General features: G+C 37.3%; 1 protein-coding gene across 1 annotated transcript; it reads left to right on the top strand.

Annotated features, from left to right (window-relative positions):
* The first annotated feature begins 11,000 nt into the window (after positions 1–11,000).
* On the top strand, positions 11,001–15,694 carry LOC107548194 (thread biopolymer filament subunit alpha-like). Its single transcript, XM_016228801.1, has 10 exons — positions 11,001–11,612; positions 11,743–11,954; positions 12,768–12,828; positions 12,904–12,999; positions 13,109–13,285; positions 14,050–14,175; positions 14,260–14,373; positions 14,508–14,614; positions 14,688–14,962; positions 15,396–15,694. Exons 1-10 carry the CDS (start codon positions 11,106–11,108, stop codon positions 15,413–15,415), a joined length of 1,695 nt encoding a protein of 564 aa, XP_016084287.1. The 5' UTR covers positions 11,001–11,105; the 3' UTR covers positions 15,416–15,694.
* Positions 15,695–18,926: the final 3,232 nt, after the last annotated feature.

Genomic DNA, 18,926 nt, shown 5'->3' on the forward strand with positions numbered 1-18,926 from the left:
GGTCTCAGATCGACAGCTGAAAGCTGTTGTTGTATTTAAAGATCAAGTACGAGTAGCACATCACAGGATCTCTTGTGTTTACATGTAGGAGATGGGATGGGGTAAGCTGTGCTCCTTGTTCAAGGCCGAGAAAGGTAGTAAAGACATTGTTAAAATAGTCCATGTGACATCAGTGGTTCAACCGTAATGTTATTAAAGGGGTCATGTGATGAAATTTCATGTTTTCCTTAGTCTTTGGAGTGTTACAAGCTGTGCGTGCATATATAAGACCCGTAAAGTTGCAAAGATTAAAGTCTCAAACCCAAAGAGATATTCTTTCTAAAAGTAAAAGGGGTCATATGACGTTGCTAAAAAGAACATTATTTTGTGTATTTGGTGTAATGAAATGTGTTTATGCGGTTTAAGGTTAAAAAAACACATTATTTTCCACAAACTGTACATTGTTTCTCCTCTATGCCCCGCCTTTCTGAAACACGTCGATTTTTACAAAGCTCATCGTTCTGAAAAGCGAGGTGTGCTCTGATTGGCCAGCTATCCAGTGCATTGTGATTGGCCAAATACCTCAAGCGGTGACGGTGATGCCGTGTCCCGGCGCGACGAGACAAAAACAATGAAACCCATTATACACGTGGCATTTGTTGCATCCAGTGGGGACATAATTACGCATTATAATGACTTATACTGTCTTTTTACGAGTTGCGTTGCTTATCGCGCCACGTAAACATAAAACCATGTCTGCATTTGTGATCAGAGAAACGACAAACAACAAGCGCTACTCTACATTGCTCAAAACTCACGTTTGAATCATCAGTGGCAAATTCTTTAAATATGAAAACATACTTACAGGTTGTGAGTCAGAAAAGCCGGCGTTGTAGGTTAAGGAAACAGTCCTCTGTTAAATGCGTTGCACACACACAAATATTTGGTTTGAACTGTTCCAGAACAGTGTTGTAAATACAACTTAACCACTGATTTCTAGTTGTGTCCTCTTTTGGAAGACCAAACAAAGTAGTTTCGCTTTCATAATGAAACACACAGCGTCTTCACGACATGGCGGCGGCAGCAACAATACTACAGCGAGAATCAAAGTTATTCCTCCTTTCTTTGAGTGAACATTTGGGCTGTGTTATGCAAATCTTCCCACACAGTGACGTAGACATGTGGGGGCGTGTTCAAACGAGGTGTTTTAGGAGGGCATGGACGAGTCTTAACGTTTATAAAGAATGTCTCTTTGGGTTTGAGACTTTAGTCTTTGCAACTTTAGGGATCTTATCTATGCATGAACAGCTTGTAACACTCCAAAGAGAAAGGAAACTTGAAATCGCATCATATGACCCCTTTAAGACTCATCCACCCCTTCCTAAAACACCTCATTCAAACACGCCCCCACAAATCTGTCACTGTGTGGGAAAATTAGCATAACACCGCCCAAATGTATACGCAAAGAAAGAATGCGTTACTTTTATTCTCGCTGTAGTGCCACCGCCGCTGTGTCATGAAGACGCTGTGTGTTTCCAAATATGGTAAGGGGCGTAACATTTAAGTCACACACTTGAGGTATTTGGCCAATCACAATGCACTGGATAGCTGGCCAATCAGAGCACACCGCACTTTTCAGAAGGATGTGCTTTGTAAAAATGCATATCAGAAAGGCGGGGCAGAGAGGAGCAACAATTATGTACGATATGTGGAAAATAATGTGTTTTTTGAATCTTAAACCGCATAAACGAATTGCATTGCACCAAATACACAAAATAATGTTCTTTTTAGCAACAACATATGACCCCTTTAAGCTATGAAAATAGTTTGCGCGCGCATTTTTCACATTTTGTTGTTGCAGCCTTGTGTTAAATAGTTTTTTTCATCAATCTAAACTTCATACACCAAATTGTGCAAAAAAACAAGCAAAAAAAAGATTTTAGGTAACTGAAACAATTGAAATGCGTAAGTATTCATACGCTTAACTCAGTACCTGAAGCACCTTTGGCAGTTATTACAGACTCGAGTCTTTTTGGGTACGATGCAACAAGCTCTGCACATCTGCATTTGGGCATTTTCTGCCATTCTTCTATGCAGACCCTCTCAAGTTCTGTCAGATTGAATGGGGACCATTGGTGGACAGCTATTTTCAGGTTTCTCCAGAAATGTGTGTTCGAGTCTGAGCTCTGGCTGGGCCACTCAAGGAGTTTACAGAGCTATCTTAGATGTGTGTTTAGGGTCATTGTCCTGTTGGAAGGTAAACTTTCTGTCGGTTCTGAGCGCTCTGAACCAGGTTTTCATGAAGGATATATCTGTATTTTGCTGCAGTGAGCTTTCTTTTAACCCTGACAAGTCCCCCAGTCCTTGCCACTGAAGAACACCCCCACAGCATGATACTGCCACCAGCATGCTTCATTGGGATGGTGTTGTGCAAGTGATGAGTGGTGCCTGGTTTCTTCCGGACATGATGCTTGGAATCAATGCTGATGCTGATGGGTTCATCAGACCAAAGAATCTTGTTTCTCACAGTCTGAGAGTCCTTTGTGTGCCTTTTTTTCTTCTCCTGTCTCTCAGCTCTGCAAGCCGTTCTCTAATATGTGTTTTCAGCTTTTAGACCTTCTATAGACGGGTGTGTGCCCGACGTTTTCAACATTGATAAGAAATGTTTCTTGAGCACCAACTCAGGACATTAGAATTATTTATTAAGGTTCATGTTACACTAAAGACTGGAATAATGGCTGCTGAAAATTCAGCTTATTTTAATAAAATTGTAATAAAATTTCACATCATTACTGTTTCTGTATTTTCGATCAAATAAAAGCAGCCTTGATGAGACTATTTTCAAATACATTATGCTTCAACATACTTGTACTAAAAGCCAAAAAACGTTCCTTTTTGATTTCATGGAAACTTTAATGCACATTTAATTGTGCTCTCCAGTATACTGGACATACATAGTGAAGGCATGAGAGGGAATGGCTCTTTTCACAGTGGGCTTGTTTTTACTCACTTTGAGTAGTTTGGAGATGACTTGTTTATTCGTCTTTGATTCTTATCACTTATCACCTTTACCGAACAACTGCAGGCAGGCGGTACTCGTAGTGTTGTGGTGGATGTGACAGGCATACACCTTGATGTATTGTGTTTGTATATGACTGGGTTGCATATATTCTCTTTGTCCTCTGGGTTTGTGTGTGCAGAGTCATCCATCACAGGCATGAGTTTATTAGGCGCCTTCATCCTGCCTGGAAAGCTATTTCCCTTGGTGCTATTTCTCCCCTCTAATGACTGTTTCAGCACTGAGGAGTGTGTAGCCCTTCAGTGGTTTCTCTGTAGCATTGTGCACCCAGAGCTTAATGTACAAGCACATGTTAATGATTATACAAATTCAGATTGCAGCTATTGTTTTGCTTAACAAAGAAGGATTGTTAACTTACCCCAACATTGAAAATACTCATCATTTACATTCTTATGTCATTCTGAACTTCTGTGCCTTTCTTCTTTGGAATTTTAGCAGTTCTCCTCAATGCAATAAAGGTGGATGAAGCCCAAAAAAAGACTAAAAGCACCATTAAAAGTTCATTAAAAGATGTATGTGCTACCACAGTGGTAGCCCATACATATCGAGCACTATATTCCAAGTCTTTTTAAAAAGCACAATAGCAGAGATGGAATGGAATGGAAGGAAGTCATTATTCACTGAAAATGTTGCTTTGAAAAAGCCATGATAACCATTCAAATTCAATGAATAGGAAAAACAATCTGGGACAGTCTGCTATAAATATCTTCTTGTATATTCCACTGAAAAAAAGGAATATCACTTGCTCACCAATAAATCCTCTGCAGTGAATGGGTGCCATCAGAATGAAAGTTCAAATAAAAAGCCATGATAACCATTCAAATTCAATGAATAGGAAAAACAAGCTGGGACAGTCTGCTATAAATATCTTCTTGTATATTCCACAGAAAAAAAGGAATATCACTTGCTCACCAATAAATCCTCTGCAGTGAATGGGTGCCATCAGAATGAAAGTTCAAATAGCTGATAAAAACATCACAATAATCCACAAGTAATCCACACGACTCCAGTCCATCAATTAACATCTTGTGAAGTGAAAATCTGTGTGTTTGTAAGAAACAAATCCTTTAAGGCGTTTTAACTTTAAACTGTCACTTTTGGTCAAAAAGCGAGTCCATAATCTATAATAACACCTCCTCAAGTGAAAAAGTCTAATCCCTGTTGTGCTCTCACATCAAAAACCACAAAAATATTTGTTTAGAACTGTTTTCAGCTGTTTTTGTGGATCACTGCTTGATCTGTGCATATTTCTCTCCCGATTCAGAAAAGAAAACTTTTTCATTGGAGAAAGCAATTTTATGGATAGATGACTTGTTTGAGTCATTTTAATGCTTCGTAAGACTGATTTGACATAAGACATGATTGATGGAATGGAGTCGTGTGGATTATTGTGATGTTTTTATCAGCGGTTTGGACTTTCAATCTGACGGCACCCATTCACTGCAGAGAATCCACTGGTGAGCAAGTGATGTAATGCTAAACTTATCAGAATAATTTCCAAAGAAACAAACTCATCTACATATTTGATGGTCTGAGAGAGTACATTTTCAGCAAATTTGCATTCTTAGGTGAACTATTCCTTTTAAGGCTAAAGGAAGCATAATTGATGGGTATCTCCAGTACACCTCAAAGATGAAGCTACAATGTGGTTGAGTTGATTCCATGCTAGTTGATGTCTCTAGCTTGATGTTACCGTGGCTCCTCTGTCATAAAGAATGGATCGACTGTAGTGCCTTTTGGGAGAGGATGAGACGTGCCATGTTGTCATTAGCGACAGAAAAGCTTAGATTTATCACATCTGGTGTCTCTGATCTGGTGTATGAGAGCAGCTCTCCATATACTGTAGATTGTAACACTGAAAATTATGATTCACAACTTAGAGGTAATGAGATGCCAAAGGCGCTGTTTGTCTCTCCTACTCCCTGGATCATAGCTTTCTATTTACCCATGGTGACAGTATTGTTGTAAATTATAAGGATTGTGTTAATTAAATTGCCCATTATTTACTCATATGTATATTGTGGCTGGGGTGAATGGGTTCACATCTAATTATAGAGTATTGGGAGGTCAGCCAAGTGGTTGAATTGCTTATTGGCTTTTTTATCTCTTTATTTATTCCTTCTCTTTCTAGCTTGTACTTATTTGAACAATGTCTAAAAACTTGGTATTACAAGCACTTCCTGTATCTGTTTGCCTCTTTAAGAAGAATCGCTTTATGTATCCCCCAATTGTAAGTCGCTTTGGATAAAAGCGTCTGCAAAATGACTAAATGTAAATGTAAATGGTCCAGGTGAAGATTATAAGGCAATTTAGCTCTAGTTTCAAGATGTGCCCAGAGCTGTCTGACCTGTGAAGAGATGGGGACAGCTGTCACTTGACTTTAGATAAGGTAGGCAGGACCACTATAAAAGAAATGTCTGACAATCACTGGACCATTTTGGGTTTAAGGGTCAGCATCTTTACCCTGCTTGAGATTACAGATTATAAGAACAACTTTTAGAAGTTTCTTCCTGTGTCAAAGAAGAAACCCAGTGCGGACAGTGAATAGCCTGAGGTACAGCTTAGATTCCATTAAATGGACATCAGCATATCTATTCATAATATTGCTTTCTGCAGTGAAGAAGTAGTCTTGTCTGAATCAGGAGAGAAATATGCACAGATCTAGCACCGTTTACAAGTAAAAGCAGTTCTAAACTAATATATTGGTGGATTTTGATGTGAGAGAACAACATGGAATGTACTTTTTAATTTTACGAAGCTTCATTAAAGATTATGGAATCGTATTTTGGCCAAGATCAACGGTCAAGTTAAAGTTAACTTGACTGTGACTTAGTGATAGATTTGTTTCTTACAAACGCAGCTTTTAATGTCTTTTCATGTTAATTGACGAACTGGAGTTGTGTTGATTTCTTGTGGATTATTGTGATGTTTTTATCAGCTGTTTGGACTCTCATTCTGATGGCACCCATTCACTACAGAGGATCCACTGGTGAGCGAGTGATGTAATGCTAAGTTTCCCTAAATCTGTTCTGATGAAACAAAACAAACTCATCTGTATCTTGGCCTGAGGATGAGTACATTTTCAGCATTTAGAAAATTCAAATTTTAGATAAATTCTAACTCTACAGTAAACAGCTGTAGAGTCAAGACTGTGGTTATAGGCTAGCAATGGAACGTAAACTGTCAGCCCAGTGACAGTATATCACAATGAAATTTCTTGGATATTCTTTGTCTGAAACAATGTTTTAAATCCTAAAGAAATTTACATTAAAATGGCCTGTTTAAAAGGAAAATGCATCCTGATGTATGCATGTGGTTTACAGCTACAGGATGTTTTCAGCACTGGACAGCACCTTGTCTCTAGCTTATTTTTCTGGGGATTTGTTATTGTTGGTTGTTGTCTTATTTACATGCATGTCCACGCGATCCCTCTCTGTGAAGTGTTTACTGGAGCACTTCATTGATTCACTAGCCTTTGGTGCTCCAAATGTTCCTTCTCATGGGGTTTATTTGGCAGAGTGAGCAGTCCGAAGCTCATGCGTCATTAAAAATAAATGGCGAAAAATGATAGGGGAGCGCGCACTGGATCGCGAGATTAATGAGAATGCTCTCTTGGGCTACTGTTTACGTTAAGTCTGAATTAAACAACTCTTATACACACTTAAGTCATTTTTACCACGACTGCCAGAGATTTCACTTAAAGGTGACATATCATGAAAATCTGACTTTTCCAGGATTTAAGTGCTATAATCAGGTCCCTGGTGCATCTACCAACCAAGGAAACGTGAAAAAGATTAACCCAGTAACTTTGTTTAGGGAAGCCTTTTTCTGCAAGCGTCTGAGAAAATGAACGAGTCTTATTTCGCTCCCTTGGTGACGTGGCAAAGGGATCTCATTATAATATTACCACCCCTTAATCTAAAAGAGTTCCCACCCACGGCACCGTCATTTTGATTTCGCAAGCGACAATGGTGTACCAGTTCTAATGCCATGGCGAAAGTTTGAGCAACACATGCTAACTGTTCTGTCTTTGACTGCACAGACGAGCACAGAACACTATTTAGAGTCCCAGCCTCAGAGGAGACGAGAGCAGTGGATTTATTGATTTATTTAATGTATATTGCTGCTGCCACACAGATCTAAAATAAACAAGCGATTTATTTCCCAGCTTTTACCTTCACAGACATAACCGACTGTTTTTGTAGCTCATGTGTGCTTTTAACATAAACTTGTGTGTGAATGAGAACTTAGTTTAGTACTCACATGCTGTGTGGTGGCCGCTTTCTGTTCCTGTGCTTCGGATGTGTGTGCTCAGAAAACCATATATCAGAAGTTTTAACTCATATGATTTAAAACGCATGATTTCAGCGCGATACACATGATAATCAGAACCAAGCAATTTTTGTTGTCTGTGAAGTCAGTTAAATTAAATCCTTCAAGTTTCGAAACATCCTCAATCTTCTCCTTTTTGAATTCTTTTCAGGGCTGTCATACGAGATGGCTAACTGGCTGAAATAAATCCAACGACTAACGGACATTCAGGTCAAGCTGAATTCACGGATTGTGAATAATGCAGACGTCTGAGATTACCTGGGGCGCTTTTAACGGAGCGACCGAGACTAACGGGACGCGCGCGGAGAAAGTTCAGCACGTGCTCCAGCCCTTCTCATCCACTGTCGCGCTTCTGGTGCTGGGAATGGTCATTATAGGGGTTATATTACTGTCACTGACCACCTACCACTTTCACAAAAGCAAGATGAAGAAGAGGAAGATACTGAGGGCTCAGGAGGAATATGAGCGGGATAACTGTGGCTCCTCTATCCCGGTCAGAGTGAAGCCCATGCTGAGCCGCTGCGTGATCGCTCGCCCCGCTCCGCCGCAACATCCACCGACAAACACTGACGCTAAACACCGCGACGCCGACGGAGTCGTTTTGGACGGAGTTACAGGCTCCTCATAACCGGACCAATGACAACTGTGGCTTTTGTAAATATGTAAAATGAGCAGGCATCTATAATCTCTTTGTCTACATTGGGAGATGCGACTGGTCTTTCCTAAAATCATCGAATGGTGGACTTTACAATGTATCTGAATAATGAGTTGAATGCGTTATAATTGGAAATCAATGGATGGTGAAACACAACAGTGGGCCAGTGCTTGAAAGGAATCTCTAGATGCTGTCCAAGGTGCTGATTATTATTCTGTACTCCTTTAACCCTTTTAATCCCTCAAATGACATGTACCTTTGAGTTGGAATGGTTTTAAACGAGTAGTTGAGGTGTTTTACACACAGTAAATTAATCTGCAGACTAGTCTAAGTCTTGATTTCATGTGAACATGTTTACATAGCTGGTGTAAACCGTCACATGACCTCTGGTTAAATTCCATGTTTGATAATTGTAGATTCGAAAAAGCATGTTATTAATGTAGGATTTAAATTGCTCTTTTCATACATGCAAACATGTCAATGGTCACATATGTGCCTGGTGGGAAACCAAGAGCCCCTTTTGAATAATTAACGGATTAGAATCCAATCAATGTATTGTTACATTAATGAAACACAAAGTAATATTAATGAATTAATTCTTACTTTTCCTTTTCCAAAACTACCTGATAAAAATGCATTTACTTTTTTTATGTTAAAATTAAAATATAAATATGTTGACATTTTTCACAGTCTACAAATGTGACCATTTTTTAAAACTTTTTTTTTGTATGCCATTCATTTCATAGGCCTATTCAAGGAGTGTAAAACAATATTTAAGATTAAATGGGTTAACTCTGTCTAATCAGGAGGAGAATGATATAAAACTATAGCTTTACTATTCTACTGTTAGAATAGTTACTGTTAGTATTAGACTATATATTTGTTTGTAATTGAAGATAAAACAATATTACAGAGCTTAGACAGGAGCTTAGTCAACTTTCTGTTATCCTATCCCCTTGACTTTGCCATATCCATAACCAAGCATTTAGCAGACCCATGTACTAATCATACCAATATTAAAGCACATTGATCTAAAACATCATTGGTAAGACGTTTCTTTCAGATTTATACCTCTTTAATGTTATTAAAACACGTACTCTAATGGTTGTGATGACTTTCATGTAAATAATAAAGCTTATTTGACTACACATCCAGCAGATGAATTGAACATTGTTGTATTTTGCCACATTTCTTATGGGATTTTATTTGTGCAAGGCTATTTTCTGTATTTCTTGAGTCTTCTGTATCAGTGAGCACATGCTTGGACATGCTTTTGTTTTTCCTCTGGCAAAGTTTCAGAGTAATCCATGCCAAACTGCAGATTATCTTGTAATCATTTGCATCTTGTTATTAGAAAGCATGAAAAAGCACAGTTGAAGACCATTTTAAGACAGAAATCTGTTCTTTTCTTATTAGTCTGGGTGTTATCTTTAAATGAGATCCCACTGCATCTCTGATTATGTGTTTATAAATGTATGAATCCGTACAACTTTCATCAGTAATCTCAGAATTACAGTTTTCTGTAATATACGTCTTATAATACTGGTGAAACAATGATTAAAAAGAGGCTGATTTTCCATCTCAGTTGACTATATCTCCAGAGATATAAAAGCATGGGATCTCCTGGATGGTGTATCAGGGTCAGGACAATAGCTTTTCATGTCTTTTTGATCTGGATGCAGCTGACTCTAGAATATTCAACTGCCAACTATTGTAACTGTTTATTTTAAAGGGGAAAAAGGTTGATTCCTGTAACTAAGATACAGCTAAACTGATTAAGTAACAGTTAGAATATAGCCTGACCCAGCATTACACTCTGGAAGCTGTTACAGCACGCTGCATAGCTGTCAGCAATTTTGCCGCAACTCCAATTTATCCTTTGGGTTAAAAAAAATAAATTTCACCTGCCTCTCACTGTCACAGCCATCTTGATTTATGACAGGTTCCTCTTACAGGCTTGTCAGCTCAGTAACATGAAATTCACGGTTTATCTCCCGTGCGCGCTTGAATAAGACTAAATACGAATATGAAATAACTTTCAAAATGTCAATCATACGATGCGCTCTTGCATTAAAGGATGCATTAAATTGAAATCAAAAGTGAGAGTAAAGATGTTTGTAATGTTGCACAGGAAATCCTGTTCTTTTCAAGTTTCTATCAAAGAATCCTGAAAAAAATGTATCAGATTCCATAAAAATATTAAGCAGCACAACTGTTTTCAACATTGATGATAATAATAATAATGAGACTATACAATAATATAAAATGACTTTCAAAATGTCAATCATATGATACTCTATTTAAACATACACAGACAAGGATGGATTAAAATGATAAACACATTTACAATGCTACAAATTACATTTATAATGTTACAAAAATGTTCTAAGAATGTTTTGTTAATGCCATTAATGTCCCCATTATGTTATCAAAACATTATTTCTGAATGTTCAACACGTACAGTTTTTTATACATTTTATTTGGCCTACATTAGGGACAACATTAATGGAACATTCCATTTAATCATTTTGCAAACATTATGAAAATGTTCTCTAAACCATCTGAATCACCACTTAACAAACTTTTAATTAAAAAATCCAACTAAAATAAACAATGTATTAATGATGTTGTTGTGCTACTCTTTTTAGAATGTTTAAAAACTAGATACATTTGAATGAACAGTCTATTAATGTTAATTGAAGAATGTTTAAAGAATTAAAGGTTAATAATAAAACTATACATAAATCTAAAATGAGTTTCAAAATGTCAGTCATACTCTCTTTAAATGTGCACAGAGTTGCTGCAGGGTTTGTATTTCTCTCAATCGCACATACCAAGGCTGTTAAATTACCTCAGACATGTTGGAGAGAAATCAGTGCCTTCAGGGAGGACGCTTGCCTGTGTTTCCACCGGGACATATGACTTTCACTGATAACAGCGAACCTTTCTGGGCGGCCCTTCATGGAGCTGGGTATTTAAAGAACAAAGTGTGATCGAGGCATCCTGACTGAGCACCAGGACTCCTCGGCAAAGACCTGGACCCCAGCTCTGAGTGCAGATATGACAGAGTCAAGCTTGCGTATCAGTGGGGGAGCCGTCAGATTTGGAGCCACCTATGGAGGCAACCGTCTGTTCTCCGGAGCCAGGAGCGGTGGAGGCGTTAGCTCGGCTCTGTCCCGTTCGCTCGGCTTGGCGAGAGGGGGTGGAGCAGGAGCCGGTCTCGGCCTGGGAGGAGGTTTTGGGGCTGGAGCTGGACTGGGTCTCGGCGGAGGTGCTCTCGCTCTCGGTGGAGGCCTCGGTTTGGGTGCCGGCGGAGCCAGAGCAGTGGGGATCAGGGCTGGTGTGGCTCCACTGAGAGCCCGTCTAGGGGGTCGAGGGTTTAAAATCGGAGGCTATGGTTTCAACCCATCCTTCATCAGCTCTACCACTATAGTGGACGCAAGTGCCAGTCCGATGCTAAGCATCGACCCAACACTCCCATCACTGGACACAGTGCAGATCACACGCTTGAAAGAGAAGGAGGAGCTGCAGGCCCTCAATGATAAATTTGCATCTTTCATTGATAAGGTGGGTCAAATTTGGGTTTATTTACAAGCATTTTTACAAATATCAAGCTATGTCAGATTAACATATGGTCAGTAATTAGAAAAGACTTTTACAAATAGGTTCTAATGGCTATAACTTTGTCGTGTCACAGGCCAGGTCTCTGGAGCAGCACAACGCAGTACTAAAAGCCAAAATTTCCATGTTTACTAACCCAGAGCAGGGTGGACCTGCTAGCACTTCCATCCTTTTGACCTCTGCCATCGGAATGTATAAATCCCAGATCGACAGCCTCACTGTTACTAAAGAGGCCATCATTGCTGAGATTGAGCACTATAAAGGCATTATTGAGGATGTTCAGGCCAGGTGAGTCCACAGAATCTGAAGAAACGTACTTTCAAGAATTAAAAAAATATATATTAATAAAAATTATACTCTACCATTCAAAAGTTAGGGGTCAGTAAGATTTTTTAAGTAATTAGGACTTTATTCAGAGAGAATGCATCATGTTGATCACAGAAGACATTTACAATCCTGAAAAAAATGTATCATATTTTCCACATAAAATATTAAGTTTTCAAAACTGATAATAATGGGGGGGTTTTTCTCGAGCACCAAATCAGCATATTAGAATGATTTTTGAAGGGTCATGTGACACGTAAGACTGAAGTAATGACTGCTGAAATAATCTTTAATAATCTTTCACAATATTACTGTTCTTACTGTATATTTGTTGGAGACTTCTTTCAAAACCATGAAAAAATAATACCGACCCCAAACTTTTGAAAGCTTCATCAAAGAAACTTCATTGATTACCTGACATTAAAGCTCATTTTAGAAGCACCTTTATCTTTCAATAAAATTTTTCATGACATTTCAATACACATTTGTAATTATATTCCACTTAACTGCTGCCCAACGATATTAGTTCTGCCTTCTTATTGGCACTTTGTGGTTTGATTTTAATACTCTACGTGAATAGTGCTCATCTGTATTGCCAAAGTAATTGTGCAGATGAGTATGTGAAGGCATTTAAACTTTCTCAAATTGGTCTTTATATCTCTGACCACCTGCTTAGGTGATTGTCACAGGTAAAATATGCCCTTTGGGTAAGAAAGGACCAGACAAGAGGACAATTACTGATGTACCTGCACATTCTCTCCTTCTTTATTGTCTCAGGTATGATGAGGAAACGGCTCAAACCAAAACTCTGGAGTTTGACTGGACTGCGCTGAAAGAGGTATGAAACATACGTCATCAGGATGGTACTTTATGGCTTACTAATGAATGACTCTCACGAATTCTCCTCCATTAGGAAGTGGATAATCTCTACCTTTCCATCTTTGAGTTGCAAACCAGCATCGGTGGTTTGGAGGATCAGATTGCTCTGTCCAAACAGGTGTATGATGCTGTGAGTCTGCAGGATACCTCTGTGCCTCCGTTTATTTCAGCAGTGTTAAAATGGATCATTCATTTCCCAGTGGCCTAAGCTTGTGTTTGTCTGTCTGCATGTGTGTTAGAAAGTGAAAGAGGTGAGGAACATTGTGACTGGTGGTGTGAAGTCAGCAGTGTCTATCTCAGTGGATAACGCAGCCCAGGCACAGGATCTGACCTCAGCGCTGACTGAAGTCAAAGCTCACTATGAAATCCTGGCTCAACGCAGCAAGCAGGACGCCCTCCTCTCAGTGCAGGACAGTGTAAGAAACCTTTGCTCTTTAATAAGAAAACTCTACTAATTCCCATTTAGAATATTAGGTACTGTAATATTTTGAAATGAGGGTAAAACCTTTTTTTTTTAAATATGAATTTATTTCATGTATTATAAATATATTTATTTTATTATATTTATTTATTTATATTAAATTATATTTATAAATTATATATATATATATACACACACACACATAGTATTTAAATTATATCATATATCTCATTTAAATTGTGTATGTAGTATATAAATATCTTTATAATGTGGTTCTAAATAAATCATTAACATAAAAATGTATTTAAAATTTATAAAACTTATTAAAAATATATATAATATTTAAATATATTTGTATCGTGGTTCAAATGTATTAACTGAGATGTTAATGAATTAAAATCATTTTAGATAATAATTTAATACAATATAATTTTATTTAATTATTCCAATTTAACTTTATTTAATAATATTTAGATTATTTATATAAATTAAGATTAATACAGAGAAAATGTACTCATTCTTCATTTATCTAGTGCAGTTTTAACATATAGAACCTAGTTGTAATTTGATGCCAAATACTATGTACATTATATAAAACTTTCCTAATGAATAACATAAATCTAATGCATCCTTGTACCACTTCCCGGTGAACCTCCGTTCATCTTTTACTAACTGCCTCCCCCAAGTGGCGAGTCTTTGTATCGCAGGTCAAGTAACATGCTTTAGGCAAAGCTAACGACCTCTTTTTTGGCTATTTAGCTCTCCATGATGTCTGTATCCTCTCAACCCACGTCTCAAACACTCACCTCAGCCAAGGAAGAGCTCAGAGTTTACAAACTACAGATTGACTCTGTGCAGAGAGAGATTGAGAGGATCAAATCTCTGGTAAGCACTTGCTATGCTGTCACAAAGGGTTAAACCCCCCTATATTAAAGTTCTTGTGAATAACGATGTCCTTTCCTTTGACAGAACTTGCAGTTGGATTCTCAGGTGGAGGAGGCAGAAGTTCACTCCAGCTCCCACACAGAAACATACCAGGATCAGGTTCTTACTCTTAAGTCCCAGCTTGATGATCTCAGAAAGGTAAATAAATATATAAATCGATTAAGACTAAATGATAAAAACTAACAAACACGAAGTTATCTTTACTAAATAAAACAATGAAATAACCTAGGTTATCACTCAGATTTAGAATCTAAATGGGTTTTTTTCTTCAGCAAATTGCTCATTATGGTCAAGAGTATCAGGAGCTTCTCGCCAGCAAGATGTCACTGGATGTTGAAATCACGGCTTATAAGAAACTCCTGGACAGTGAAGAGAAGAGGTGAGGTTGTTTAACATGAGTGGATGAGATTTTCTTCACTCAACAATCACATTGTATCTGTCTCGTGGACCAGGTTGAAATCTGGAGGTGGTGTCACCGTGCACATGTCTAAGACTGTGGTCGGAGGAGGAGGTCTAGGCCTGGGTGCAGGAGGTGCAGGCTTTGGTGGAGGTGCCTCAGGCCTGGGAGGAGGTGCCGGTCTAGGTCTTGGAGGTGGAGGTGGATTTGGGCTGGGCGGAGGCTTAGGAGGTGGTCTTGGGGGTCTAGGACTGGGACTCGGTGGAGGACTGGGCTTCGGAGGAGGTGCAGGGAGCAGTTACATGTCCTCCAGCCTGAGCAGCAGTGCCTGTGAGTATTCATAAATGTTTTCATACATGTGCACATGTAAACTGTTCGCTCCAGTCCGAGGCCAAAAACTGGGATTTCAAATCTAATGTAAAGCTGTAAATGAAATAAAAGTTCATGAAGATTATGAACATTTTGAAACAAAGAATAGAAGAAGAACCTAGTCAATGGTAACCTAATCAAACTAAGAGACTTAGAATATATAAACTTTTCAGTTCATCTTTTCCCTCCATTTTTGCAGCCGATAATACAGTATAAGTGATAATGAAAATAGAAAAGCAATTCTCCTAGTGTTTTCAGACTTTAAGAGTCCCACTAACATGCTGTTCATCACTGAATCAGAACTCAAATGGAAAAATGACGTTCACGAAGGAATGTTTTTTGCAGTGAAATGTCACGTTCGCTTGTAGTCACACTTTCCATTGTTTTCACTCAGTGTCATCCACTGTTTACTGAAGATTCACAGCCTCCACTCTTCAAGCCACAACAGAATGCTGAGCTTCCACATATGGGGCAGCGAGGATGCTTCATGAAGAACGCCTCCCATAAGTTTTGATATTATGACCGCACCATCACGTACATTTAAAACAAAATTATGAAAGATCAGTTCACCATCTGTGGGGTGCTGTTCGATGAGTCTCCAAATTCTGTACTAATTTAACACCAGATCAAAATGTCTGTATTTCCATGCATCACTGCTACAATAATAAATAAAAATTCCATTCTGGTTATTACTGAGGAAAAACACAGTGGTCTTCAATCTTTCCGTGTAATAACGTCAATAACATGTCAGTTCTAATAATGATAAATTAAATTCACATAATTTAATAATAATAATAAAGTGTGTCCATAAAGAATTTAATATGTGACCAACCACCGCAAAACCAGTCATAAGGGTCAATTTTTTTAAATTAAGATTTATACATCATCTGAAAGCTGAATAAGTAAGCTTTCCATTGATGTATGGTGTATTTGTTAGGATAGGACAATTTTTTGGAGAAGATACAACTATTTGAAAATCTAGAATCTGAGGGTTTCTAGAAAAAAAAAAATCTAAATATTGAGGAAATCACCTTTAAAGTTGTCCAAATGAAGTTCTAAGCAATGCATATTACTAATCAAAAATTAAGTTTTCATATATTTATGGTAGGAAATTTACAAAATATCTTCATGGAACATGATCTTTACTTAATATCCTAATTTTTGGCATGAAAGAAAAATCAATAATTTTGACCCATACAATGTACAAATATACCCGTGCTACTTATGACTGGTTTTGTGCTCCAGGGTCACATATATGCAAACTATATAAAATGTACATATTATTTTAAAAAAGTCGGTAACATTTTACAGTAAAGTTCCATTAGTTAATGTTAATTAATGCATCAGCTAACATGAAGTAACCATGAGCAATACATTTGTTACAGTATTTATTAATTTTTGTTAACATTAACATTAGTTCATTAAAATGTTGACTGTTCATTGTTAGTTCAGGTTAGCTCAGGTCCATTAAATAATATAAGCAGATACAACTTTTAATTTTAATAATAGATTAGTACATTTTGAAATTAACATTACCTAAGATTAATAAATGCTTTAGAAACCTTTTTATATTGTCAGTTCTGTTAACTAATGTAGTTAAATCATGTTAATAAATGGAAATTTATTGCGAAATGTAATTAAAATATTTATAAATATAAATACTCTAAATAATGTTTTTCTACAAATTGTTAAATAAATATACTCTATTCAAACATATCTCAATCTCAATTTGATTTATAAAAACAGCAACAGCTGTCCATGTGCTGTACAATGTACAAGCAAAAATGATAAAAATCAATAAAACCCAACATAAGACATAAAGGATGTAAAACAGGGCATAAAACATCACAAGTTGTAGGCTAAAGAAAAAAAAAGATAACGATCTGTTCCAAAGTTTAAGTGCTACAGTGAAATTTCAGTCACCTCCAGATTTGAACACAACGCACACATGTTAGCTGTGCCTTAAAAACTATCTCACATGTGCACTATTTTATATTTAGTTTGAAGAACACAATGCATGGACTTTTAATTAATTGAATTACATCATAACAATGTTTTAACCCTCTTAGCATAACATTTTTAAGTATATATCAAAATGAAGGTCTTTGTCAACTGTTACACCATTGTTGCTGTAAGAAAACAATCTTACAAAACGCTTAAAAAGCGGAAAAACATACCCACACACCACCTACAGACTCAGATGCCAAATGTCATAAACCCTAAATAATGAAACATCATCCTCTCATTTCAAAAACTACGTCTTGCAACCATTAACTAGCCTTCATCAGCTTCCATAGAGCCTCCAACGTATGTGATCTCATTATAAACCCAGTCTCTAGGAGTTTATCAGATTTTCTGAGTCGGAAACTAAAAGAGGAAGTTTAGTGTAAGAGCTCCATTTGAAGACACAAAAACCAGGTTCTACATGATACTGATTGCAACAGTTTGTCACCAAATGCGAATGAAAGGCTGCATTTCAAAGGTTTGACATTTTGAACACACATGTAGCAAGCAGACTTTGAAGCAGGAGTTTTCACCTCTGTGTCTTGTGTGTTGCTGTGGGTTTGTGGGGGTCTCTTCTTGGTGTCCGGCACGATGCTGCACGGATGTGGTTAGATTCAGTTTAAAACAGGAAACACACAGGTTCATACTGCTCTCATTAGTCCTTCATTTGACTTCAGCAATATCCATCAGAGCAGAGATGGAGTGAGAGGCCTAATCTCACTGAAGGTAACCGATTACTTACTAATACTCTTCATAACTCAACTCTATGATTGATAGAAAACTGTGTGACATGTTTGAAATGCTTAGAAGAAAACTGATTTTTAATATGTAACACGGGGGAAGCTGGTTTTTGATGTTATCAGACACTTGCATTTCTTCTCATTAAAGGACCTGTTATAAATAAAACAAACAAACAAAAGAAATAAAAACTTAAAGAAAGAAACTTTCGATAGTTACATTACTTGCATCCTGCGGTTCAGTTAGTTGCTGATGAAAAAGACAGGCTTTTCAAACATGTGGCATAGTGCTTCATCGAACACTATCACGTTGAATCATCTTACACACTAAAAATGCTCTTATCCTGTGCACTAATACTTTGTGCCATTGTGTCAGAATGGTGAGAGCTGTATTTGTGGTTGTGAATAGATAACATTGAAATGTGTTCTCATATGCTGATTTCTTTTTATATATATATATATATATAGCCTATATAAAAAAATCTGTAAACCTCTGAAAGTGTCAAATTAGATTTAAGAGAAGTATATCTTCTAAAGAAAATCTTTTTATTTAAAGCATGATTGAAGTCCAAAGCCAGCAAGGAGGTCTCCTTGCCATTGTTTCTCTGGCCTGCCTTGGTTGTATTTATGCTCTCTGTCTGTGCTGCGGAAAGAAACCTAGTAAGTAGTCTGACATTACAATACTTTCAGCTCCAAAAAAAAAAGCAGTTTGTTTTTCTCAGCTCTTAATTGTGCACGATACATATATTTGTCTTTGTCGTCTAATGTTGCTGTATTTTATTTTGAGCTATGCAACAAGAGGACAATGACCTCTATGACCAAGATGATTTGTAAGAAAAATGTTTTATATATTTATTAATGTTAATTAATAATTGTGTATGTATATATATATATATAATAATTACATAATTTTTTGTTTTCAGCAATCAGGACAGTGAATATGCTGAAAGCAGAAAACGTACAGCAGGTAAGCGATGTCCACTTTTAACACATTCTGAAGAAAAACGCATCTCATTATAGACTTATATTTAGCGTCAGTGTTTTATCTTTAGAATATTACAAAGCACTTACTTTTACACACATTTTCTGTCAGAGGAAAGCTGAGATTCAAAATGCGCTCATTAGCCAAGAATGAGATTTTCTTCATATCTTGTCTATTTTTTTTAGTGCTAAGCCCAAACCAA

Source organism: Sinocyclocheilus grahami, unplaced genomic scaffold, assembly GCF_001515645.1.
Source record: "Sinocyclocheilus grahami isolate Dianchi unplaced genomic scaffold, SAMN03320097.WGS_v1.1 scaffold344.1, whole genome shotgun sequence".
Lineage (NCBI taxonomy): Eukaryota > Metazoa > Chordata > Actinopteri > Cypriniformes > Cyprinidae > Sinocyclocheilus > Sinocyclocheilus grahami.

Coding starts and splice junctions, on each gene's coding strand:
- LOC107548194 (XM_016228801.1), top strand. CDS start 11,106: ATGACAGAGTCAAGCTTGCGTATCAGTGGGGGAGCCGTCAGATTTGGA. Junction 13,000..13,108: donor CCAAACAGGTGTATGATGCT/GTGAGTCTGCAG, acceptor CATGTGTGTTAG/AAAGTGAAAGAGGTGAGGAA. Junction 14,615..14,687: donor CTGGACAGTGAAGAGAAGAG/GTGAGGTTGTTT, acceptor CTCGTGGACCAG/GTTGAAATCTGGAGGTGGTG.